Raw genomic sequence first — 26,072 nt, forward strand, 5'->3', positions numbered from 1 at the left:
ATGACATCAGGGGGATATAGCTGAGACCCCCGGCACTCATCACACCAGGGGACACAGCTGCTGACACCCCATGATGGTGACACGTGGGGATACAGCTGAGACCTCCCATGCCTGTGACACGTGGGGATACAGCTGAGACCCCCCACGCTCGTGACATGGAGCAAAAGGTGGTTGCCACGTGCCCCCGTGTGCCAGGCAGGCTGGGGACAGCACAGACAGCCTGCAGGGACACTGGGGCCACTGGCCCCCAGCCCGGAGCACAGTCAGTGCCAGGCCAGCCCTGCTATGTAGGGCAGGAAGAAAAGAAGGGCCCCGTGCCCTCACCGCATCCCAAAAACACAGCATGGAAGGGGGGGGGGGGTGGTGGAAAGAATGTCCCTAACAGACACAGCGCGGGGCAGACAAGGGCCTTGTGCACATTTATTTCTTATAGACAGATATATTATTCATTTTCTTTCTTTTTTTCTTTCTTTTTTTTCTTTTTTTTTCTGTAAAAGAGCTAGAAATTGATAGAAAAAACACTTTGGGGAGGGGTTAGGGGGGGGGAGTGCAGCCGGCTCCTGGCCAGCGGGTGGGGGGGGGATGTGTTACCCCCTTCCCAGCAAGGGGCCCCCCCCCCAGCACCTCCTCACCCCCCGTATCCGTGCTGCTGTCCCCCATCCCAATGGGGCTGGATAAGGCCACGGCATGGGGCCGAGCGTGCAGCCCCCGCGGGGCTCAACCCTCCTATCCTCACCCCCTGGCTTGCAAGGGGCTCGGGGTGCTGCTGCAGGAGGATCGGGGTCCCCCTTCATGCCGTGCCCCCCCAGGAGGGGCCGGGTGCTGTAGGAAGGCCATTGGGGCCGGGTGTGGGGTGCCAGCCTAGGACTTGCCCTCGGTGGGGTTGTACTCCGTCTCACCGGCTGAGACCTGGGAGATGCGGCGGGTGGAACGCCAGAGCCGCCGGTGGAACTGGCCGGGGCGCACCTAAGGGACAGGGAGGTCAGCAACTGCCCCACAGCCCATCCCCATCCCATTCCCATTCCCTTCCATATCTCCATCCCCATCCTCTTCCACAGCTCCAAGCCCATTCTCATCCCCTTCTGTATCCCCAGCTCCATCCTCATCTCCCATTTCTTCCACAACCCCAAATTCATCCTCACTCCCCCATCATCCCATTTGAAGTTCCCATTCCAGTCCTTCTTCCATCCTCTGCATCCATTTCCTGACCTGCATTCCCCATCCCCATCACCAATCCTTTCCTCAAGCCCACCCCACAACTGCCCCCCATCTCCCACTTCCATTCAAACCCCATACCCTTCCCTTGGGTGGATCCTCATTCCCATCCCCATCCCACCCATCCTGTCCCATCCATCCTGTCTGTCCTACCCCACTCCAGTCCATCCATTCTGTTTCAACCCAACCCATTCTGTACCAATCTAACCCATCCATTCTGCCATGCCCCATCCCATCCCAACCCTTCTGATCCAACCCAACCCAATCCATCCATTCTGGCCCAACCCAACAGTCCCCATCCTCACCCAATTCACTCATTCTGTCCCACTCCACCCCAAACCAACTCAAACTTCTGTCCCATCATCTCATCCCAACCCAACCCATCCATTCTATCCCATCCCATCCTGCCCAATCTCAACACACCACATTCCCTCCCAGTCCAATCATACCCTACCCCATCCCTATTCCTCTCCACTTTGGGAGTGAGGAGGACAAGCAGAGCTCCCCAGCCCAGCTGAGCACAGGGGATGCATCCCTGTGACCCTCCTCCACCTCCTGCCCTGACCCCTTCTATCCCTATGGCTGTGCTCACCTCTGCGGGTTGCCCGGCGCCCACCACGATCAACTTGCCATCCTCCAGCCCCACAAGGATGTGGCTCTTCTCCTTGGTAACCGACACACTGTGGATGGGCACCCGCATGGGCACGGGGTTCACTGCTGGCCGGAGGCTGCAAAGAAGAGGAGATGTGGGGGATTGGAACCCATGGGAATCTCAAGGGGGTGTCAGCAGGATGGGCACAATGACATCAGATGGCATGGTGAGTGATGCGGTTCAGTGGGCAGGGTGGTGATGGGCTGATGGTTGGACTTGGTGATCTTAGAGGTCCTTTCCAACCATAATGATTTGATGATTCTACCCCTCACCTCTGGAGGTCACGGATCTCCAGCCCACACTGCATGGTCCCCAGTACCACAAACTCCTCCATCACACACATGGCCGTCACCTCCTGGTCCAATGGCACAGAGGCAAGGTGCTTCCCATTCACTGAGTAGAGGTGCAGCGTGAATTTATCCTTCAAGAGAGAGCAAAACGAGGTATAACGGAGAGGAGGGAGTGGGGGACGTGGGGACACCAGCCCTGCCGTGCCACCTCACCTTCAGGGAAGCACGCTCGCCCACGGCGCTCTGGGTGACGATCTGCCCCTCTGGCCCCACAGCCAGGTGGGTGATGGCAGCAGGCAGCGAGCTCTCACCAGGAGGCCGCAGGGACTTCATGAAGAGCCCCCGTTGGATGGTGTGGATGATGATGGTGCCATCCTAAGGAGAAAGGGGACAAGGTGGTGGTGGTTGGTGCTGCTCGGTGGCTGTGACACCTAGAGATGAGCCACACCACCTGCCCCGGCTCACCTTGGAGCCTGAGACAGCCATGTCCAGCTCGGTGCTGATGGCCACGCACGTCACCTCGTCGTCGTGGCCGTACAGGACCTGGATGGGTTTGGGGGCCAAGCCGCTGGAAAACCCGCCCTGGTGGAAGGCACACAGGGACCTCAAGGACCTTGGAATGACACTGCACGATCCCAGCAGTGACTGTCTTCATGCTAAGAGCTGGCACAAGGTGCAGCCACCTACCTGCTGCAGGACCTGCCACACCATGCAGGTGGTGTCTCGGGACCCAGAAATGAGGTAGATGCCACACAGGTCGAGTGCCAGGCAGGTAACAACATCTGTGACATGCAGGAAGATACTGTGAGCTGCTGTTCCTGCACCAAGGTGTCTTAGCATCAGGTGGCAACAAGACAGATATAGAGATGGGAGTCCGGGGAGATGTCCCTGCATGGTCTCAGGTCCCCCTGGCACCCTGCGGAGGGGGTTACTGTACCTATGTGCCGGGTGATGTGCCCAATGACCTTCCCCTTGCCCAGCGAGGTAACACGCAGGCTGTTGTCCCAGTGTCCCCCGCTGAAGAGCAGTTTCCCATCAGGGGACACAGCCAGAGTGCGGGAGCACAGGTCGGCACCGGGGGCAAAGGGGCCCTGCAGGAAACGCTGGGTCCTGGAGTGGAGGAACATGGGATGGTGACAAGGACACAGGCAGGTGAATGGCACCACCAGCACCCCAGGACACTGTGTGACCCAAGGAACCCAGGGACAGAGGTTATCCTTGCGAGCTCACTTTGCATTGGAAACAGTGGGGTCTTTGGTGAAGCTGAAGTAGTTGGAGATGTTCTTGTCATAGGGCAGCCAGCTGTGGGTCCCCAGCAAGCCGTTGGCACTCACGGTGACCTGGGCAGAGGTGGTGACAGCTGTGACACATCCCAGGGACACCCAACACTGGCATCCTCTAGTTCCCCTTTGCTCACCAGGACGTCGGGGGATCCCTGAGTGATGAAGGAATGAGCCTGGTTCTTGGGGACCACAGCTTGCACCAAGGACACACCATCACTAATGCCCTGCAGGGAACACACAGTCAGTGGGTCCCCTCCTCATTGGTGCCTCCCTGTCACCCCACGTCCCTGTCTCCACCTCTACAAAGAAGGACTTGAGCTGGTCCAGGTTCTCAAAGACGTTGGGTGGACGGGTGTCCAGGCGCGCAAGCCTTCGGGCTGCGCTCTCAGCCGACATCCGGGCAGGATGGGGCTCCTGTGGGGGAGAAAGCCATGAAAATGGGGTAGCACCTCCTCAAATGAGGCAGGGGGCTTTGGTTTTTTGGAAGGAATGAGCCACCTTCAGCAGCTGGCAGGGTGTCTGCCCAAAGTTGCTGATGATACCCTCCAAAGCCTTCCTCTGTGTCTCATCAGCGATGGCATCCAGGTCCACAGCACCTGGGGAATGGGGGGATGGGGGCGTCAATGAGGCCACCCAGAGGGCACCCCCCACCACGTCCCCATAGCTCACCCTCATATGTGCAGTAGTAGAAGACGTTGAGGGCCTCCACAGCGGCCGGGCCTCGCTGTTTGTACCCAAAAATGAGATCGATCCACTCGTGGAGGTGGGCCGAGACGTACTCTGATTCCTGAATGGGCACTGGGTGTCAGGGGGGCTGGGAATGCCTGTTTTCCCCCCAGAATGACCCCACTCCAGCATCTCACCAGGGCTTTACGGTGTTGGTAGATGAAGTCCTCACGGGAGCGTGCCCACCGCGGCAGCACCACATCGCTCACCTTCTCGTTGGATATCTGCAGGCAGCCCAGATCAAAGCCTGTGGGCAGAGTGCAGACAGCAGTCAGGGGTACAACCATCCTGTCCCCATCCCCAGCCTGGTCCCTCCATTACCATTCTGGTTCTCCAAGAATTCAGGGAAGTAAAAGAATTCAGGGATGAGCTCCTTGACGTCCACTGGGTTCTCCATGCGGGCTTGCCATGCTGCTGGCACCGAGTGGAACTGCCGGTCTGAGCAGTCGAACCTGGTGGCACGGGGCATCTGTGGGACCCTGGGGGTGACAGTGGTTCTGTCCCAAGCCCTGGGTCCCACTGTTGGGTGCTCACCGGCCGCTCTGCAGCTGGATGTGCAGCGTGGTGAAGGGCTCAGTGCGGATCAAGTAGTGCATGACGCCTGCTGCATTAGAGTAGTGCGTGCCGTAGTGAAACTTGTCCACAGTGCCCGTGGGGTCTTCAAAGCTCTCATACCTGCGGTGGCAAAGCAGGGGGAGTCAGGGCCGGAGCTCTGATCCCCTGGTTCTTCCTTTTGGGGTTACTCACTTCTCCTTCACATCCCGTGCGTGCCTCTCGTTGGCAACCCCAATGGGTTTGGACAGGTCCCGAAACACAGACGGGTTGGTGAGGTCAAGCGTCTCTGAAACGTAGTCCTGCAGGATCCAGGGGAACTGGGTGGGAAAGGAAGAAAGTCAGGCTGGGGGGCTCCCATCGTCGCTATTCAGCTTGGGGAGGGGACACAGATTGCTCACCACAGGGTACTGTGAGAGGTCATTGTAGGTGCGTCCTGCAATCGTATTGAGCTGCATGAGGTACTCAAAGTTGGAGATCTCCCGCAAAACCCATTTCTGAAGCAAAGAGATGATGGCAGAGGTGGATTTAGGGGGCAGAGGATGGAGCAAACCCCGTATCTGTCCCCACTAGGGGCAACCCTTTGTCCTCTCTCAGGAGGATATGGATACCTGGGTGAGCCCTGAGGCTTTCAGAAGCTCCTGGGGCGAGCGGCTGCCAAAGTAGATCTGGTTGGGGGGCCGTAAACCCAGGATGCAGGAGTAGACCTTGTTCCTCACCTGCAGGGATGGAGACAGGAGCCCTGGTGAGCTCAAGGTCCCCACATAGACACTGACATGGCCCTAGGACACTGAGGAGATGCCTAGCTGGAGAATGAGGTGCTGTCACCTTCTTTTTAAAGTTGAGGAAGTAGTTGGCCTGGTCGATGAAGAAGAGCTCAAGTGCAGAGCGGCGCAGGTTGTAGCGGCGCAGGTGGACCTCGCGCAGGTGGGACAAGGGGCGTTTGAAGTCATAGCCAATCCCTGCAGGGACAGCACAGAGCACAACAGGATTCACCGACAACACAGCATGGAGACAGGTAGGGGATGAGGCAGAAATTGGGGACAGCATCACCCCAGGGAGCAGCATGGGGCTGGCCCACACTGAGGAGAGAGCACCCCAAAAGGGTCAGCATCCACAGAGATGGACTTTAGGGGGGACAGGGGATGGATGGAGGCATCTTCATCCCACTTGTGCTGCAAGGACCCACTATAACCTTCCTAAGACCAGTGATGAGGTAGAGATTGAGCCTCAGGCACATATTGTTACCTCCCTCTGTCTCCTCTTTTTCACTGCTGCCATCGTAGAAGTAGACGTGCTGAGTTGTCACCTCCAGACGGCCAGGGACAACAGCCACTGTTGTGATGAGCTCGCAGTCCTCTGAGACCACCAGCTTTTCCCTCTGGTTCTGTTCCTTGGGCTCAGCCCTGGGTGACATGGGGTGGTGAGAACACTCCCAGCCTGGGGGACCAAGTGTAACAGAAGGGGATAGGGGCACTCACTGGGTGTCCAGGATGGGGAGATCCTCCTCGGCCAGCTGGTCATCCTCCAGCTCGCTCACCTTAGCCTCCTTGGCCATGGCGAGTGGGAGGGACTCGGCAGGGTTGTGGAGGTTATCAGCTCCTGAAATGAGGAGGGGTCAGTAAGCACCCCACTGGCAGGGGGAATGAGGGGTCAAGGAGCCCCCATTTGCCTCACCCAGGTTGTCCCGCAGAGCGCTGGCCTCCAAGTGCTGGTCAAAATTCAGGTTGGGCACCAGCTTCAGCCGCATCCTGGAGTAAGTCTCAGCACTTGACAGCTTCCAGCGAACCTCAGGTGGGTTCCTGAGGGTGGAAGGGGATAAGGCAGCCCAGGCCCCCATCTGTGAACCCCTGTATCCGAGGAGGGGGGGCAATGGGTACTCACCGGTCAGCCCAGGCAGAGCGAGGTGAAGTGAGGAGGCGGCACAAGGAGCGCCACTGCTTCAGCACTGTGCTGTGGTGGTTGTTGGCTTGCTTGAGCACATTGGCATGACGGGCATTTTCAGCCTTGGTGCGTTTTGCCACTGGCTCCAGAACCAGCTCCTGCCAAGGGAGAGGAAGGGTGATGTGAAGATGGGATTTGGGGAGGTACCTGGGGCAAGGAGCTCATCCCTGGGACAATATCTCAGAGCTGAAGAGCATATCACTGGGACAGTATCTCTTGGGGTAAGGAGGATGTCTCCAGGATAACACCCCTGGGATGAGGAGAACATCCCCAGGATCGTGTCCTCATGCTGAGAGGCATGACCCTGGGGTGACCCTCAGATGATGTTCCTGGTGTGAGGAGCATGTTCCTAAGGTCAGGGATACCATCGTACAGCTGTGCCCCAGGGATGTGGAGTACACTACTGGGATGAGATGAAGAACACATCTCCAGAATCATGTCCCAAAGATGAAGAGCATGATGCTGGGGTGGGGAGCATGTCTTTTGGACAATGTCCCTGGGACAAGGAGCAAATCTCTGTGATGACATCCAGGGGTGAAGAGCGTATCACTGGGACAATATCTCTGAGGTGAGAAGGATGTCCCCAGGATAACATCTCTGGGATGAGGACCACATCTCAAGGATCATGTCCCCAAGGTGAGGAGTATGTCCCTGGGGTGAGGAGTATGCCCTCAAGTTAAAGAGCACAACCCTAGGATGACATTCTGGAGTAAGGAGCACATCCAGGATTACATTCCCAAAGTGACGAGCATGACCCTGGGGTGAGGGAAAGAAGCATGGCCACAGTATGACACCCTTGGGTTTAGAACCATGGCCACGGGACAAGAAGCCCGTCCCCATGGTGATGTCCCTGAGGCCAGGAGGAGGAAATACCTGGAACATTTTCCGGCTGTCTGCCTTGTCCCTCTCCCTCCGCAGGGAGCTGCTCATCATGGCATCGTAGCAGGCGTTCCAGAAGTTGGACATGTGGTCGTGGCTTTTGGCAAATGTGTCCATCTCAAACTGGGCCATGGTGGGCTGCACCTAAAGAGCAAGTAGAGAAAAGAGAGCTGTTGTAGGGTGAGCTGGCACCAGCACCATCTATTGTTCATCCAGTTATGAGCATCTCTTTTGTTGAAGGTCAACCCAGTTCCGGCATGTTACTCAAGTTTAAACTTCCCCAGCACCCCCAGCAATACCACCCCATACCCCGTGGCACCCACGTGCTTCTCAATGAAGCTCCTCCACTCAAGGGTGGTGCAGAACTGCTGGAAGTCCTCATAGAACGTGGGGCTGCCATTGGTGGGAGGCAACGAGGGCAGGAACTGCTGTAACTGCAGAGTCTCGTAGCACTGATCCATAAGCGTGCGCACAATGGGCACCAGCCAGGAGAAAGTCTCTGATTTGGCATCCAGTGAACGTTGCAGTGGGGTCTCCAGCTTGCCCAGCAGGTAGCAAGCTTCATCTTTTTTGGGGGCTGTGGCAGTCTGCAGCAGACTGTGCAGCTTCACGTAGGCCAGTGAGTGCAGCTTAGGGTGGTGGTGGGGGAAACACACAAAGAAAATGGGGCATTAGTTGGGGACACCCAAAAGTACTGAAGTCTGCTCTGGAGCTCAGGGAAGGGGTGACCTACCTGGGGGTCCTGCAGTAGGGTGTAGCCCACCAGGATGCGCAGCCCTGTCTGGGCCATCTCCTTGAGGTCAGAGGTGCCATTGGCCAGGTGATACCAGACGCCCAGCTTGTCTAGCAGGCTGCTCACCCCCTCGTAGATCTGAGGGGGATATGGGGGGACACGGTGAGTCCTCACAAAGCCAGCAGGTCTGTCCCCAGCTCCCAGACATTGCTGACTTTGCTTGATGTGGGTTTGCATTACGGGTCGGGGATGGGATGAAGGGTTGGCGTTAGGACAGGGGGATTAGGTTAGGGCATGTTTGACATCAGGGTAGCAGGTCGGAGCTTATGGTAATGGTGTAGGGCTAAGATTAAGTGTTAGGATTGGGGTTAGGGTTGAGGTTTAAGGTTCAGGATTCAGATTTAGGAGGTCTAAGTAGATTTCCAGGTTATGAGTTAGGGTTAGGGTTTAGAATATAGGGGTAGGGTTATGGGTCTGATTATAGATTTTAAATGATGGACAGGGTATAGGATTACAGATTGGATTAGGTATAGGGTTTGGGCTCATGGTGGTTGTGTAGGGTTAAGGAGTTAGGATGAGGGTTTAGGGCTAGGTTATAGGATTGGGGTTCACAGTAAGATTGTAGTGTTAGGCTAAAGGTTTTGAATCTGGTTTATAAGTCAGATTTATAGGTTATGGGTTAGTGCAAGGTTTTAGAATTAAAGCATGGGTTAGTTTCTAGGATTAGGTTTACAGGCTACAGGTTAGGGGCAGGGTTGGGGATCAAGTGTTAACAGGGTTAGTGGTTAGCATTAGGATTAAGTTTACAACAGGGTGTTCTGTTAGATTTAGGGTTAAGACCTATGGTTAGAGCTGGGGCTTATGGCAAGTGTGTACAGATGGGACTAAGGTTTAGGGTTAGTTTTAGAGTTTGGGGCTGAATTTACAGGTTATGGATTAGGTTTTAGGATTAGGGCATGGGCTAGTTACTAGTGTTAGGCTTGTGGTTTACAGGTTAGGGGCTGGGTTTAGGATCAGGGCTGATTCCAGGGCTAGAGACCAGCACCAAGGTGTAGGGTTCAACCTGGGACCATGCCTGCAACCACACACCTTCTCACTCCACAGGGCTTGGTTGTTGTGTCCCTCAGAGAACAAGAAGTCCTGGAGCAGCCGTAGCAGCTTAAGTGCATTGTGGGTGAGACCGGGTAGCACGGCTGGCCCTGACTCCTTCAGGTCCGTCAGCGCTGATTCCAGCATCATCTCCAGCAAGCTGTGGGACAGCAGGTGGCTCTGCAGGGTGGCCACCACCCCGGGACACCCTACAGTACAACCACAGAGCCTGCATTCCCCCTGCAAACCTGCGCTTGATCTCATCAGGGGACCGCACCAGCTCACACGCTGTGCCCAGCTTGGTGAGGACGGAGAAGACCTGGCCGCGTTCCCTCCATGCAGCATCATCACAGCCCTCCACCCCACGCCACGTCACCGAGAAGATGATGTTGGTCAGGAGGTTGCACAGCTCCTCCTCAGGCGTTTGCTGCCAGGGGAGGGGGAAAAGCATTAGAGATTCCCAACGGTATCACCTTTCTGGGCAGCGCTGTGAATTGCGGCTCACCTGGGGGTTGCTGGTGTTGGAGATGTTGTCGCTAGGCAGAGCGTCCTGGTAGCTGCTCTCATCCAGCACGTTGGAGAGGCTGGAGCTCTTGCGGTTTCGCATCCCTGGAAAGGGTTTGAAGCTCTCCAGGGGTGAAGGAGTTCCAGGGCCGCTGGCGGGTGTCTGTGCACCACTCTCGGCTGTGGCGATGGAGCTGGTGCTGGCCAGGTCGAGCCCCAAGTCGAAGGGTGAGGTGGAGAAAGGTGAGAGTGGGTGGTAGACACCATCAAAGGGGACATCCCCAGGGTTGGAGGAAGAGCGGCTCGCTCGGTCGGAGGAGTCGAAGGACTTGAAGTTGTAGGAGTGCAAGGACTTGGTGCGGCCGCTGGGCGAGATGGAGTGGTCGGAGAAGCCCTCAGAGAGCTCCTGGTCCGAGGCTTCGTAGCCCAGAGGCAGGAAGACATCCACCTCCTGCAGCTCGGCTGGCAGTGGGCTCATGCTGCCCACACTGTCCTTGCCCACCTCAGTCTCCTTGCTGGGGTGGTCTGTGAAGCGGAGGAGCTCGAGGCAGCCCCCACTGCCCGAGTGGCTGAGGCTGTGCTGGCGGGACTCATAGGATTCCTTGACGTACAGCTTGGTGAGGGTGTCCTGCCAGCCTGCCAGCCTGGCCAGCTGCCTCACCATGTCCTGCTGTGCGTAGATCAAGTGGAAGAGCTGCAGAAGGAGAAAGGGAGGGATGCAATGGAGTCACCTCAGCTCCTCTCGGGGTGGCTGGACACTCTGAATTGGCTGGGGATGGATGGCTCTGCTTACCTTGCGGCAGATATCGAGCCGGACGGTCAGGTCAGCCCGGTGAGACAGGTAAACCACGGCCACCAAATCCTTGTAGTTAGGAGGGTCTGCAGGCAAGGAGAGAGGGCTTTTTGTCTCCAAAAGCCATCAAAGGCCCCCAAAGCTTACCCCCAGCTGGTTGAGCCCTGTGGTAAGCCAACAGGATGGCCCTTGTGGTATGATTCAGGATGGGACAGGGTAGATTTGGGCAGGACACACGGTACCTGCCCCAAGGACCTGCTCTGAGAGGCAGCGGAAGAGCAACATGGAACAGGGGATGTCGCTGAGGCAGGCAATGAGCCCCTGGTACCCAATGTCCTTCAACTTCAAGCGGCTCTTGCAGCGCTCAGGGACCTTCTCATACTTCAGCATCTTGTAGAGCACCTGGCAAGGTAGAAAGGGGTGGTGATGCTGCTGCAGGGACACCCCAGCCTCAAGGGACAATACCAGAGACAAGACTCACCCTGAAGACTCTTTCCCGTACTTCATCTGAGAACTTCTTCTGTACCAGCAGTGAGAAGAGGACTTCCACATGGCCTGGCTCAAAGAGGAAGGCAAAAAGCTGCTCCTGGGAGGGTGAGCCCTTCAGCAGGCTGTGTATCACCTCCAGTGCTCCGCAGACCTGCAGGCAACGGGGATGGCTGCATGCTGTCCTCCATGCACCCCACCAATACCTCAGTGTCTTTTCCCCACTTGCCTGTTGACCACTGCCAAGAGCAGGGCCAGCCCTAGTTGTCTGAAGACAATGTTGGGGGTGGTGTGGTGGGACCTGGATGGCCAGAAGTCATACCTGTTGCTCATCCTGTGCTGCGGCCACATAGTTCAGCAAGCTCTGCATCTCCTCTCCAGAGAAGCTCCTGCAGAAGAAATCCTTCACCAGGCTGAAGAGGGATGTCTGTACTGTTTTGATGTCATCAGTAGCTGTGGACTTCTCCCTGGAGGAACTGAGGAAGAGATGCATGTGGAGGATGCCCCATCCCTGCATACACTCAGTGTCAGTCTGGAGACGGCTCTCTGAGCAACCTATCAAGCTATAGGTGTCCCCTGTTCACTGAAGGATAATTGGGTCAGATGGCCTTTAGGGGTTCCTTCCAACTCATATTCTATGATATTCCCACTGGGGAGTACACAGCCACTCTTTTTCTCCTTGTCACTCATCATAAGCGCAACCCCAAATTCCAACAAGAAGCCTGAGCAGCTCCTGGACAATGAACATCCCTTCAGGCCAACTATGCACACAAGGAAACATCCACTCCATGTACCGGGCCTCTGAAGGGACAGGGCATGGGGAACAGGAGTGCCTACCACAATGCTTCCATGGCATGCTTGCAGGGGGAGTATGATCTCAAATAAAAGCATCTAATTCAGTGTGCAGCTCCCAAAGACCAAGCCCACCATGGTGCTGGTGTCTGGGGGCTGATACCCCAGCTACAAGCAGCAGCTCACCCATAGTACGTCCGGATGGAGTCGAGAATGTATTGTACCCCATATTTCTTGCGGATGCGCTGCTTGTGGTCCTTGATGACGTTGGCCAGGTACTGGATGTGACCTGCATGGAGAGGACATGAGTGGCCCCGGTGGCCACATCACCACCCCAGGGTTCCCTGTAGGTGCCCCTGCTCCCACCTAATCGGACAGCAAAGTCACTGTTGCTCCAGATGCGGAAATCAAAGAGGAGATGCTGGTAGAGGAGGTGCAGCAGCAGTCCACTGCCCTCAGAGGCCACTTGCTCCATCAGGATTTGCGAGGCCATCAGTGTGCTCATGTCCAGCAGCTGGCTGGACACCTGTCCAGGGTGAGAAGGGAGGTTTGTAGCTTGGAGAGTGATCCAGGATGGAGCCTGGTAGCTGTGGCAGCCCCCACCTTCTGCAGCAGAGCACCGATGATGGCCGGCCCGTGGCACTGCACCAGGCTCTCCTGGTTCACTGGGTGGTTGCGTATGAAGTTCTTCACCAGCAGCAAGAAGGCAGCCACGCTGTTCCTTTCCAGCCGGCTCTCTGCAAGGCATAGGGCAGAGCTGGGTGCCATCAGCCCTGCTCCCTGCAGGCTCCTTCCCACATCTGGGCATTCTGGTGACCCTGTCACTGCCTTTTCTCCATGCACTTGCCACCCCATTCACCCATTCCCCTTCAGTTTAACTGAGTGGAAACCTCAGCTGCTCTGAGCTACCTGAAAGTTAGTAGGGAGAAATCTCATGTTTCCTATGGGGTGTAAGGCTTCTGCATGAACCTAAGTCTACAGTAAGACACCAGAGATCACAAGCAAACTCAAAACTGGAGGTAAGCAACACTGAACCACCTTCATCTTCATAGAACTTCTCACTTATGACTAATTTGGTCATAATAACCTTAAAATAGGTTAGCAAAGGCAAGGCTTCTCCATAACCCCATGAATCTTGGGTGTTCTAGACAAGATTTCTCTTGTTTGTAATAAATACCAGCCAGGTGTAGGCAGCACCTACATGGCAGTGGGGTTATGTCCAGTTACCCAAGCAGGGTGGCTCCTGCCCCACATCCCCCTCAGTGTTCTTACCTGAGGACCTGCCCAATGGGATGAGCATGCCCTGGGCATTCCTGGAGGACGTCAGCTCTGGCCCTACCAGGTCATTGGTTTCCTGCTCATCCTCAGCTTCCTCCTTCTTGGTCACCACTTGCTCAAGGAGGGGCAGCAGGACGCCCATCCCACCCACGCAGTTGACCACGTCCTACCAAGAGAGGTGAGAAGCTTTGCTGTCTGCCCCTGGGTGCTGCGTGGTGATGGTCGTGTATGGAAGGCAGCTGCACATCCACCCAGGGCCAGGGATCCCCAGGATCTATCCTGCCCAAGGCACAAGGCCCTGTGGCCAGCAAAGAGTGAAATGTGCCTTGGGCTATCCTACAGCACACACCTCCAACAGGTTGCTCAGAAGCATGTGTTCCCCTGCAATAACCACCCATGGAGCCCATTCTGGACACTAAGGACCCACAAGGCAAAGAGGTCCTTGGGAGGGCCATGGAATAGCTGGACTTTGGCGGACCCATAGGTCCTTGGTAGAACCAATACCATGTACTCCCCCAGCCCCCCTGCTAGGGAACTACCATGGCCATGTAACACCCCACAAGGGTCCTGCCCTGAACCCAAGGGTACCCTAGGCCATGGGGTCAGGATGGGCCACCTGGCACCCAACGTACCTTGACATCCCAGTTGACCACCTTATGCCCCGTCAGCCTCCCGTCCAAGCCATGGCTGGGAGAGAGGTCCAGGCAGATGTTATTTCTGCAGGCCTAGAAGAGAGCATCCCAATCTATGAAGACAGTGGACGCTTGTTGGGCACAGGACAAAAGGGATATTAAAAGAGGGAAGACTTAAAGATGTTAGAAGGAAATTCTCTACTCAGAGAGTGAGTGGTGAGGCACTGGAATGGGTTGCTCAGAGAAGGTATGGATGTTCCATACCTGGCAGTCCTCAGGGCCAGTATGGTTGGGGACTAGGGCAACATGATCTGGTGGGTAGTGACTGCCCATAGCAGGGGCTGGAAGTAGATGGGCTTTAAGGTCCCTTCCAACTCAAACCAGTCTGTGATTTTATGGTTCTATGATATGATCAGTGCGTGACTCCAAAAAATCTCAGTGGGAAAAGATGGGAAGATATGGACATGGGCTCAACATCTCCCATACAGAGGAAGGTCCTGGTGAGTTCAGGCAAAGTGGGAGCATCTTCATGGGTCTGTCCTCACCTGTGGGGTGTAGTACAGCAGGAGCTTGCTGCTGAGCTCCACCAGGTCACCTTCCAGTGTAAACGGTGATGCGATGTTTGGACCTGAGTGAAGAAAGAGGGGTCAGTGGGGAAGGGCTGGAGATGTGTTTGCCACCAGCAGCCTCACTGATGTGCCCAGCCCCTACGTACCCAGGCAGAAGAGTGCCTTGACCTGGGTTTGCTGCAGCACTTCACAAAAGATAGCCACAGAGCCCAGGTGGCCCTCGAGAGAAGTAGGGGTGCCCCACTCGGTATCCTGGCTGCCAGCTGCCGTGGTGGACACCACCCCCTCAGTGGGGGGCTGCAGGGGAGTCCAGGCGTGGGGACCCAGGGTGGCAGGGAAGGACTGTGAGCGGCAGAGCACGGGGTGTGGGGGGAAGGTCAGCTCCAGCCCATGGGACGGCGGTGGGTGGCTGCTGCTGGAAGCCGTTGTGGTGGTGCGGTGCCCCGCAGAGCCAATGCAGCAGGAGGTGAAGGACTGCATGGGAGGAGAGATCATAGAATCATTTCAGTTGAAAAAGGTTATCAAGTCCAACTGTGACCCTAGCACTGCCAAGTCTAGCTCAGTACCATAGCTCCCACTGCACCACATCTACAAGTCTTTTAAATACTTCCAGGGACGGTGACACGAACTACTTCCTCGCACAACCTGCTCCACTGCTACACAACCCTTTCTGTAAAGTTCCTCCTAATATCCAACATAAACCTTCCCTAGCACACCTTAAGGCCACTTCCTCTTGTCCTATAATTTAGATATAGATAATTTAGGCTGGAAAAGACCTCTGTGATCACAAAGTCTAATCCCTTCCCACCCTCACCATGCCCAGTAAACCATACCCCCAAGTGCCCAACTCTCCACAGTTCTTAAAAACCTCAAGGGATGGTGACTCCACCACTTCCCTGGGCAGCCTGTGAAAGAAGCAGTGCTCATTTCCCAGCCAGTGTCACAGAGCAGGATGAAGCAATGCTGGGGATGGCCCTGACCTCATGAAGGGATGGGAAGCGGAGCTGTGCTGTCTTCCGTAGGTGTCCATCCGCGTAGATGCTGACCACGTTCTGGCCGAATGGCCGGCGGCCAGCGACATGGACAATGTCAATGCAGTGCTGTGGGAACAAGCAAGAGGTGTGAAGGGTGTCCCAAATCACGAGGATGGAGATGAGGACATCACTCACCCAGGATGAGTCGTTGAAGGCCACCTCCGGCAGTGCCACCGTCATGTAGTCCTTCTTGGTGCAGACAGCCACCACCAGCATGCCGTCGGTGGTGAAGAAAGCCTCAAAGCCTGTCCCACTGGCTGTGAAGAAGCTGAAGAGAGGACAGAGCAGTGGGGACGGTCGCATCTTAGCATCCTCACCCTCACCACCCCATCCTCACCATCCTCACCTGTAGAGCTGCCTCCTCTTTGGCCTCGCCGGTGGCCCGAACTCCTCCTCGCTGAGGCAGAGCCAAGCATGGAAGGCGAAGGCACCTCCAGGCCACTTCTGGACGGCAGGCACCATGATCCCTGCCATGCCAGGTGTCAGGTCAAAGTACTGCAGTGCCCGTGGGGGTCCCTCAGCCCGTGCCATGCCTGAGAGCACCCGCAGGACAGGTGCTGTGTATGGGTGTGCACCTCGGCCCCGTTCACGCCGTAGCAGCCTCAACAGCTGCCGTAGCTCGCCAGGTCGGATAGAAAGCCTGCCCAGCACACGCAGCAGCTCCAGCAGGTTTTCGGAGCAGGCAGGTGGGAGCGCTGGTTCTGAGGCCAGAGCAACCAGCAGGCTGCCCACCATGCCTGCCTTGACACAGGTGAGGCGGCTGGGCAGAGAGGCTTCACATAGCTGCCGCAGCCGCTCTGAAAGGAAGAGCTGCAGCTCACGGCATGCCAGTGCTGGAAGCCAGGCCAGAAGCAGGAGCAGGGGCTGCTCGTTGCAGATGGGACGTGCTGGGAAGGAGCTGTGGTCACCTTCTACCGCCTGCCGGAATACAGAAGATAGTTGGTGAGGTCCTCACCATATGGAGAGAGAGATGAATCCTCTCCTAGCCAACTTGGATATGTGGTGGAGACCCTTGTGCACCAAGCACTTTGGGAGACCCTCATGAGCCAAGTGTCCTGGGAGGCCCTTGTGCACCAATCATTTTGGGGCCCCCCATGCTTCAGGTGTGTTGGAGACCCTCATGCACCAAGCTATCTTGGAGACCCCCCTTCATGAGGCATCCTGTGCACCAAGCATCTTGGGAGAGGCCTTGTACATGACCGCTTTTGGGGGACCTCCCTGCACCAAGTGCCTTGGAGACCCTCTGCAAAGCAAGCCCCTTTGTGCATCAAGACTTTTGGGGAGCCCCCTTCACCAAGACTCTTGGAGACCTTCATGCAACAAATGACAAGACATCCCTGTGCACCAAGCAACTAGGGAGAATCTCCTGCCTGCACTGAGAACCTTGGAGACCCCCACACACCCAGCAGTCCCACAGCAAAGAGCACAGCATTTAAATAGGCTTGAATCTCCCAAAGCTGAGCATAATTCAAAGTTGAAGATGGTGTGATCACCCTGGGAGGGAGACCCAGTGGAGACTGGAGATGAGAAAGAGGGCTGAGACCAGCCTGTCTGCTCCACTGAGATGCCAGCACAGAGCAGTTTGCTTGGAGTGAAGGAGAATAGGGCTTATGGGAGATGGGGGGGCTTCTGGATCAGTTAAGGGAGTGTTTACCATATTGAGGAGCTCCTGGAGCAGGCGCTGCGTGGGCTGGCCCTGGCTCCTCAGCACCTCGTAGAGATGGGCATAGCCGATGCGCTCCTTAAACACCTCCTGCAAGCATGCACGTACATGAGGTCCTACAGCAGCTCCAGGGTGAGCTGCATCACCCCAAAGCATCTCTTCGGGTTGAAAAACCCCAAAGCCATTTGTGCTCGGGGACATCCTCCACCCATTCCCACCTTTGCAGAGGGTGAATTGCTCATGATGGCTGTGAGCACACTGATGGCATGGACTGCGATGGCATCGGCACTGCTGTCTAAGACCTGTGGGACAGGTGATAGGTCAGCTGTGGGCATCACCCCTAATCCTACCAGGCAGATGAGCTGTGGGGTAGCTTCTCAGAATACCTGCTGGAGCCCATTGCTGGCTGGTGGCTGCACAGAGAGCTCATTGTAGGCTTCACTTGCATCCTGTGGACTGTTGAGGTAGAGCTGGGGTGGGGAAGACAGAGACCAACAGGGGATGGTGGGGGGAGAAAAAATAAGGTTATGCACCATTCCAGCCTTGCTCTGGGGTAGAGGGATGGTGTTGGAGTGGTTCCACCCTGGCACTGCTTGCAGTGCAAGCAAGAAAAAAATGCAAGAATGACTTTTAACATGGGCAGACACTGATAGGACAAGAGAAAATGGTTTTAAACTAAAAGAGAGGAAATACAGGTTGGATATTAGAGGGAAATTCTTTACACAGACTGCTCAGAACAGCTGTGATCTCTGGCCAGGCTGGCTGGGGCTTTGGGCGCTTGGTCTATGGCAGGTGTCCTTGCCCAGGGCAGGGGGTTGGTACTGGATAACCCCATCTCAAAGCCCAACCCTGCTGTGTGCAGGCATGGTGCAGCACTTTGGTACCTTGCTGTTCTGGAGGAGGCGGATGATGTGCTCAAAGCAGTTATTGCTCAAGAAGACAGCTTGCAGGACCGGCCGGTCATCGCAGCTCAACATGGCCGGGATGGCATCTACAATGGGCAGAGCAGGGAACAGGGCTCAGCACCCACCCTGACCCCATCCTGCTCCCCAAAGCCCAACTTACCCAACATTTGCACCCGCAGTGCGATGAGCCCTCCGGCCGCCTCTGGTGACACGGCAGTGGGGTCGGCATTGAGCACTCTGAAGTACCCATCCAGCAGCATGCGCAGGGGCACAGGACCGGGGCTGCTGGCATGCAGGGCATGCACAGCTGCCACCACACTGCGCAGTGTCAGTCCCAGTAGCCCAGAACATGGTGGTGGCCCTGAGCTCACCCGGCGCAGCACTCCCAGCAGCACCTCCAGTGCCGCCGGCGTAATGGCTTGCAGTGCATTGGACTGTCAGGGAGAAAAAGAAAACAAAACAAAAACCAAATCTCTTTTTTATTTGTCATAAAATCCCACATTTAAGCTATGTTAGGTGTTCAAAACCAGGTTGGATGCGGCCCCGGGTGGCCTGGTCTAATATTAGATATGGAGGTCGGTGGCCCTGCCTGTGGCAGGGGGTTGGAGCTTGGTGATCCTGGATGCCCCTTCCAACCCAAGTCATTCTATGATTCTATGAATCTCTGATATCTGCACAATGCATTGCTACTTTCCTGCCTGCTTCTGATATATGCAAACTAACTCCAAGCACATTTAGGAGATGTTAATCAAACTCTGCTTTCTTAAGCACTGGGTTGATTAGAACTTGTCTGTGTTCAGCTCTGATTTTTCCAGCTAAGATGATCTCAGCTGCATCCCAGATCTGAACTTGTTGTTGCTGGTGAGCAAACTCTGCTGGAGCGGTTTCAGTTTAGACAACTCCCTACCTTCATTTTTACTTTTTAAGGTTAAAAGCATGAATTTTGGCTTGCAGTTTTACCTATGATTCTATAAAGCTTTGGAGAATTAAGGTATCTAATTGCAGCGAAGCATCTCGCTTGTAATAAATAAGGCTTTGCAGTTTAGTCTCAGCAAAGTCTGAGGAGGGAAGGTTTGGCAGAGCAGCATTGTCTCCCATGTCCCCAGCCCACCTTGGCCCCAGAGAGGATGGCTCCAAAGAGGTGGATGAGTCGGAGCTGGAGCTCATCGGGGAGCTGCCCACCAGGCTGGAAACATTCTGCAAGTACAAGAGAAGCAGCAGAAAATAAAAGGCAAAAATTCCCTTTTCTATCCACCCCACAACCCACCCTTAACCTTGTTGCTGATGAAGGGGGGAGGGAGCATAAACCCCTCAGCTATTTTCAGCTTTGGCTGCAGCACGAGGAGATTTCTGTTGTAAAAATCTAGAGGTTTTGGTTCTACAACAGGGCTCAGCTGGGGAGTGGGGATTCACAGTCAGCACCACTAACAGCTCTCCGGGACTTTAGGTGCTTTCTGCAGCCCCCTAACCCGGAGGGGGTTTCTATTTCACAACTCAGTGATGGGGTTTTCAGAGCTTCCCCAGCCAAGCTTTGTTTCTGTCAGGTGTTAACCAAAATAGGCCCAGCGCTGTACACCGTGGTGCCCAACAATGGATTTAAAACTCAGAGTTAATCACAGGGTAATAAAAAGACTTCAGCCTTCAGGGATTGCTGCTCAGATCACACAAAGCAGAGGGGCTGCAGGGAGCAGTGATGGGTGTACCTTGGAAGAAGGCGTCGAACTCTTGGGGTAAAGCAGCAGGGGCGAACTTGTATTTGTTCTTCTCCTTCGTGCTGACAACTTCTCTGGAAGGAGAGAAATGAGGAGCAGGGAGAAGAAGGGTACAGGATACAAGGATCCATGGCCCTGGTGCTCACCCGCTCAGCTGCCGTCGCCAGGTCTGGTAGGGGTCAAAGAGGCACTCGCAGAGGTGCAGGCCATACAGCATCACGCTCTCCAGCTGTGCCCCATCCTCCTGGCCACAGCGCAGCTGCCAGGGGCAGGAAGAGAAAGGTAAATCCTAATTAACACCCCCAAATCCCTCCTATTCCAGCTTTGTCCCGCTGGGATTCATCCCTGTGTACAAAGATGCCACGAAGTGGTACCCAAGCATCCTTTTGCCCCCAGATGATACTCAATAGGATTTAAGCTTGCAATCCAAAACGGTGCCCAAACGTTTGCCCCCATCCCACTTCTTTCCTCCTGTCTGCTACAATTTGGAGTCAGGTGGGTACAAAACAGCCCCTTCCTCATCCTGACCCCATATCTGCCCTCCCAGCACTGAGGATCGGGGTCGTGGTGATGGCAATGCTCACCTTGTTGGCACAGATCCGCAGCAGTGCCAGCACCTCCGGGATGAAGCCGGGGGTTTTGTCGGTCTGGACATTTTCGAGGTTCCTGCAAGGTGTAAATGCCATAGGGAAAGGGTGGTGAGGGAATAACACACCTAGAGAGTGGGATAACTGCCTACCAAGGCTACGTCCTGGGCTGACCCCATCCTCCCACGCTATGCAGCCAAACCCAAAGCCCAGTGCAGTCCCATTGTTCAGGACCTGGCTCCCCTCCAGTGCTAAATATAAAGGCTTTGGTGGCTGGGAATGAAGGGGGGGGGACAAAAGGACAGTCTCCTTGCCGGGGGGGCCTCCAGGGATGTTTTGGCTGCCAAGGATCGGGTGGGAGCAAGTGGAGACTGCCATCAGCACAGCCTTATCTGCGGTGTGCAGGCAGCGGCGCCAGGAGAGCAGTGGACAGGAAGGGGCCAGGCAGCCACAGGGCCCCCCCCCGGGAGAGGAACAGGAACAAGAAGGGAGTGTCTGCTTAATGGGAAGGAGTACAGAGAGGGATGCGATGCACTTGGGGGGCTGTGATGCACCTGGGGGGGGGGACATGAAGAATTTAAGGGGATAAGATGCATTGTTTTCCAGGGAGGGGGATTGATGCTTCTTTTCTGTGGGGGGGGCACAGTGCTCAATGAGATTTTAAAGGAGTATGATGCACTTTTTGGGGGGGGTCAGAATGGGATGTGTATTGAGGGGGTGATACGATGCACGTGCACAATGCACACTGGGGACACAACATGATGCACTTTACAGGGGGGGGGTGAACACACAATGCACTTTCAGAGTAGACTTTTGAGAAGGGAATATGTACTTTTGCAGGGGGAGTGATGCAATCTGGGGGGGTATGCAGCTGGGATCTGTACATGATGGGGTCCTGCACCCACCTGCAGATGATGATGAAGAACTTGAGGAGCAGCAACGCTTGCCCGAGGCGGGGGCCCTGCCCCACACACTGTGCCAACCTCTGGCTTAGCACCTGTAGTACTTCTCGTGGCAGCACTGGGATCTCTGACACTGCCTCCTCTGGCCTGATGGGGGCAGGGGATGGAAAATAAGTTAACAAGAGAAGGGGAAAACAGACAGGATGGAACCTACCCCCACCCCAACCCGGTGCTAAAAACCTCCTGTCTGGGGCCGGATGGCTGCAAACCGCAACGGATGAGCTGCAGCAAAACCCCAAAGCTGAGTTCTGAGTGGTTGGGGGGAGGGGGGAGGAAGGGAGAGAGGAACGGGTGGATTAGGATGGGGGGAAAGGGGGGTCATCCTCACCTGCGGGGCTCCAGCGAGGGCACGGCTATGACCTTCTCGAAGTTCATGACAAAGGCCTCCAGCCACTGCTGCAGGTACGCCAGGTCCTTCTGCAACAGGGAGATTCCAGTCATGTTTGTTCTTTTATTGGGGTGGGGGATAGAGACCCTTGTAGTGCTCACCCCAAAGGGGTGGCTGGATGCTGGCCAATCAGCTCCTATTTGGGGGAATCCATCCTCCAGCCAATCAGCACAGCCCCTTGGGAACTGTTGGCCAATGGGTGTTTGGCAGGGATCCAGTGCCATGAAGACTGGCCAATCAGCATGCAAAACAGTCACAACCCCAACCCCTCCCCCTCTCTCAACCGTTGACCAATCAGCACAGCAAGTGGCCACACACCCCTGGAGCCACCAGCCAATCAGCACGCAGAACAGCACAACCTGTAGATCTGCTGACCAATCAGCACGCAGAGAAGCAAAAAAAACCTGTAGAGCTGCCAACCAATCAGCACACAGAGCTACCAGCCAATCAGCAGCAAGAGCACCTGGCCCTTTAGGATGACGCAGCCAATCAGCAAGTAGCATACGGGCCCCACTCCTCATAGGGTTGTGCAAGGGGTGATTCACCCAACGCCTCACAGCCATGGTTCCTGGGTGTCCCTGTGCCCATGCAGCACTCTGGGGTCACCCACGTCCCTCTGCACCCCACAAAACGCCCTTGGGGTTTCCATGTACCCCACAGAGCACTGTAGGGTCACCTCATCCCTGTGCACACCATGCAGCACCTTAGGGCGACCCATGTCTCCATGGAGCAGCCTGGAAGCAGACCCCATAAAGCACCATAGGATCACCCAAGCCCACATGTACCCCACAGAGCACTTTGGAGCCATGCATGACCCCATAGGGCACCCCATGGTGTCCACAAACCACAGCAAGTATATTTCAATCACCCATGCCCTTGTGAACCCCACAGAGCAATGTGGGGTGACCCACATCCCTGTGCACCCCGTGGCCATGTGCAGAACCTTGGGGTGCCCCACAAGTTTTGGGGTCACCCCTGTTCCCATTCACCTCATGAAGAACCCTGGGATCACCCCATCCCTCTGCACCCCATAAGCACCGTGGAGCATCCATACCCCTGTACACCCCACAAAACACCCTTGGGTATCATCCACACGGAGCACCATGGGGTGATCCCTACGCACCCCATAGAACACACATGGATGTCTGTGCACCCCATATGGAGCACTCTCTGATCCCACACACCCCAACCCTTGCAAGGACCATCCCTCCACCACCACTTGCATGTCCACGACCCCCCCAGCACCAGCCCCTTAAAGCCCAGCATCCCACAAACACCTCACCCCCCCCATAGCAGCACGCAAACCCACCACCGGAGGGAAGCGCTCCTCCCCAGCGCCCCAAGGAGGGGGGGTGGGTGGCCTCACACCCCATTACCTGTATGGGGGACGTGGTGATGGGACACCCGCACGGCTCCATGGCCCCCCGGTGCCGCCACCGCCAGAGCAAGGACGGGGAGCGGAAACGCGCGCGGGGACACGCGACAGCAGGGCGCAGGAGGAGGAGGGGGGGGGAAAGGAGGGGGGGGGGTTGATGTTATTATTATTTTTTTCCTTCCACTCCACCCCCCCCCCCATCCCCTTTAGTTTGCTTCAAGCATACGAGAGACTCAGGAAATGCCAAGTCACTCGTGGCCCCAACGACATTTCCTCCTGGGGAGGCTCACGCGGGGCTGCTGTCAGCGCTGTGCGCACGGAGCATCCCGCTGTGCCACGGGCAGCCCTGGGGACACCCAACCCCATGGGTTGCAACGAGTCGGCCCGTTCCCAACATCCCACCTCAGTGGCATCCTGCTGTTGTCCCCCTTGTCCTGCTGTCAGCACCGCCTTACCGTGTACCCCTTATCCCCATGCTGGCGTCCCATGGCGCGCCGCTCGCCCCCGCCGTGCCCGCCCCGCTGGCAGAGCCTGTTGGGTGGCTTTAGGGCTCATGGCGCTGAGCCGCCTGGGAACGGTGCTCTCAGAGCCAGCACCTCTGTGCCATTGTCCCCGAGGGGTGACCCATGTCCCCACACACCCTATAGCTCAGTCCCTATGGGAGTTCAGGTTAGGGTCTGGCCCCCAGCAGTCTTACAGTGCGGTTTGGTACCCAATGGTGACGCCGTGCCCACTGCGAGTCGGACCCCATCCTCTCCAAAGCCCCCTGCTCAGCTCAGGTAATGAACAGGCTTCCTTCTCATCACAGACACATCCATAGGCAGCAGGCAGGGTGGCTGCTTGGGGTTGTCACTGTGGTGACTTGCCTTGGGGGGGTGACAGCCCTGGCAGCACGGCCCCATAAGAGCACACACATCCCAATGACACGGCACTGTGCACACCCCGACGGCACAGCACATGTTCCCATAGCAGTGTGCACAGCCCGACAGCATGGCACCTGTCCCCATAACAGCACACACACACCCTGACGACACAGCACATGTTCCCACAAACACCCAAATGCTATGGCACACGTCCCCAAAAGAGCATGCAAACCCCAAAGGCACGGCACACGTCCCCAGACAGCAGTGCAAACCCTAATGACAACGGCACGTGTCCCCATAGGAGCACACAGACCCCAATGGCACAGCACACGTCCCCACACAGCCCCACGGCGTGGCACCTGCCCCCTTAAGAGCATTCACATCCCGATGGCGACGGCACCTGTCCCCATAAGAGCACACACATCCCTATGGCACGGCACATGCCCCCATATAAACGGGCATACAGCCCCCCCAGCACAGCACCTGTCCCCATGTGCCCCCCCAGCTTGACCTCCCATCACATCCCAGTTCCATACTGGCTCCCCCCTTTACTGACTGCCATCACTTCCTCCCCTGTATTTCACCGTTCCCATATCCCTTTTTCTGCCAATATTCAAGGATTTCCTAACAGCGCTTCTATTGGGGGCGGGGGGGTAGGGAGGAAGAGGGGAGACCTGAAGACCCCCTGTGTTCTGCGCAGGGATAATCCCAAATGAGACGAAGCCCCCCCCCCCACCTTCACCTAACAAGCCTGGATCCTAATTACACCGGTGTGAGACCAAAAGGCGTCACCACTCGTCCCTAAAAGCCATGCTGGGTGCTAACACCACCCAAAATGCAACGTTTGGACCCCCAAAAAAGGATGGGGTGGGTGGGGGGCAGCTGGAGGAATCCCCAGAGGTGATGGCTGTGAGGATTTGGGGAGGGGGGTTAAACCCCATGTACCCAAATCGTTGGGGATGCCCGCCATGTGGGGATGAACAAATGAACAAAGCTTTGGCAGCTTGAGTGGAATTAAATCTGATGGATGGGGGTGGGAGGGGGGGGCAAGGACGCAATGAAGTGGGACTCCCCCCAAAGCATGAGACCCCCATAAAGGTGTAGGACGCCCCCCCCCCCCCCCCTTCCTCCTCCCCGACTGCTTGCCCCAATGGAGAGCAATGAAGCCCGGACGTGGCTCCAATGTCATCGCGGCCGCACCTGCTGCTGGGAGGGGGGACCGACACAAGCAAAAGGGGGGACGTTATGGAGCCTTCCCTAAGTGGGGGTAATGGGGTGGGGGGGAGGAAAAAAGAGGGTCTGCTTCCCCCTTGGGCACGGAGAACCAGTCTGGGGAGGGAGGCACTGAAGCCCTGAATGGGGGGTGGGGAGGATAGAGGGGGTTTCAAGGCTTTTTTTGGGGGTGTGATTTAGGTAGGGGGGGGATATCACTGAGTCCTCGATGAGGGATATGGGGAGAGCACCTGAATGAAGAGGGTGAGGAGGGTTTGGGGTGGGGGTCTCAGAGCCTTGAAAGTCTGGAAGGGTGAAGGGGGGGGGGATCAAATCGATGGGGTGAAGGTATGGGGGAGAATGGGGGTCACAGAGGCTCCAATATAAGGGGGGAAGGGCATGGGTAGGTGCTCACAAACTGGGGGGGGGGGTTGAGGGTGGTTCTTGAGGACCCTCAGGTGCAAATGGGGGAATGCAGAGCCCCCAAATTGGGGATGAGGACTGGGGAGGGGGGGTCTCAGAGCTGTAAATATGGGAGTGCAGGTGTAGGGGGGGGGGATCTCAGAGCTCTTAAATTGGGGGGATATGGAGGATCCAGATCCCAAATTGGTAGAGATACAGCCGGGGTGGGGGGGTGGCAAAAAGGAGGGGCGAACATAGAGAAGGGGCTGAGGGGGGGGTGCAGGACATCTGAACTGGGGAGGAGGAGGATTGGGGTTGGGATGGGGGGGGGGGAAAGGAGAGATGGGGGGGGGTCTCACCTTGGCGAAGTACAGCATCCAGAGCTCGTAGAGCCGCTCCCGGGACGCCATGCCGGGCCGGGCCGGGCCGGACCGGGCGGAGCTCTCAGGGCCCTGCGGCCCCCGGGGGGGGCATAGCTGGGGGTGAGGGGCTTAGGGGGAGGAGAAGGGAGAGGGGGGGCGGGTTAAGGTTGAGGGTAGGAGGGGGCTCGGC

At 56.5% G+C, this 26,072-nt stretch overlaps 1 protein-coding gene across 2 annotated transcripts; it reads right to left on the minus strand.

Annotated features, from left to right (window-relative positions):
• Positions 1 to 400: 400 nt before the first annotated feature.
• Positions 401 to 26,072, minus strand: NBEAL2 (neurobeachin like 2). 2 transcript variants are annotated; one of them, XM_072328240.1, is made up of 55 exons: positions 25,880 to 26,072; positions 21,609 to 21,697; positions 21,224 to 21,367; positions 20,316 to 20,397; positions 19,878 to 19,990; positions 19,723 to 19,805; positions 19,131 to 19,216; positions 18,180 to 18,453; positions 17,999 to 18,105; positions 17,501 to 17,584; positions 17,333 to 17,416; positions 17,106 to 17,204; positions 15,798 to 16,369; positions 15,587 to 15,719; positions 15,398 to 15,517; positions 14,564 to 14,891; positions 14,394 to 14,476; positions 13,849 to 13,941; positions 13,211 to 13,382; positions 12,542 to 12,675; positions 12,305 to 12,464; positions 12,125 to 12,227; positions 11,469 to 11,622; positions 11,142 to 11,300; positions 10,903 to 11,062; positions 10,661 to 10,746; positions 9,869 to 10,561; positions 9,612 to 9,790; positions 9,364 to 9,523; positions 8,275 to 8,412; positions 7,865 to 8,170; positions 7,536 to 7,685; positions 6,603 to 6,760; positions 6,396 to 6,520; positions 6,200 to 6,320; positions 5,967 to 6,124; positions 5,547 to 5,680; positions 5,330 to 5,437; positions 5,120 to 5,215; positions 4,914 to 5,038; positions 4,701 to 4,841; positions 4,488 to 4,618; positions 4,304 to 4,413; positions 4,110 to 4,227; positions 3,939 to 4,036; positions 3,738 to 3,854; positions 3,575 to 3,664; positions 3,388 to 3,497; positions 3,095 to 3,267; positions 2,845 to 2,939; positions 2,623 to 2,739; positions 2,371 to 2,532; positions 2,140 to 2,288; positions 1,808 to 1,943; positions 401 to 966 (listed from the first exon to the last, which is right to left on the minus strand). In XM_072328240.1, exons 1-55 carry the CDS (start codon positions 25,928 to 25,930, stop codon positions 862 to 864), a joined length of 8,256 nt encoding a protein of 2,751 aa, XP_072184341.1. In that variant the 5' UTR covers positions 25,931 to 26,072; the 3' UTR covers positions 401 to 861. The 2 variants fall into 2 exon arrangements, with proteins under 2 accessions (XP_072184341.1, XP_072184342.1); XM_072328241.1 differs by lacking the exon at positions 25,880 to 26,072 and adding an exon at positions 23,045 to 23,105.

Source organism: Excalfactoria chinensis, chromosome 2 (genome assembly GCF_039878825.1).
Source record: "Excalfactoria chinensis isolate bCotChi1 chromosome 2, bCotChi1.hap2, whole genome shotgun sequence".
Taxonomy (NCBI): Eukaryota; Metazoa; Chordata; class Aves; order Galliformes; family Phasianidae; genus Excalfactoria; species Excalfactoria chinensis.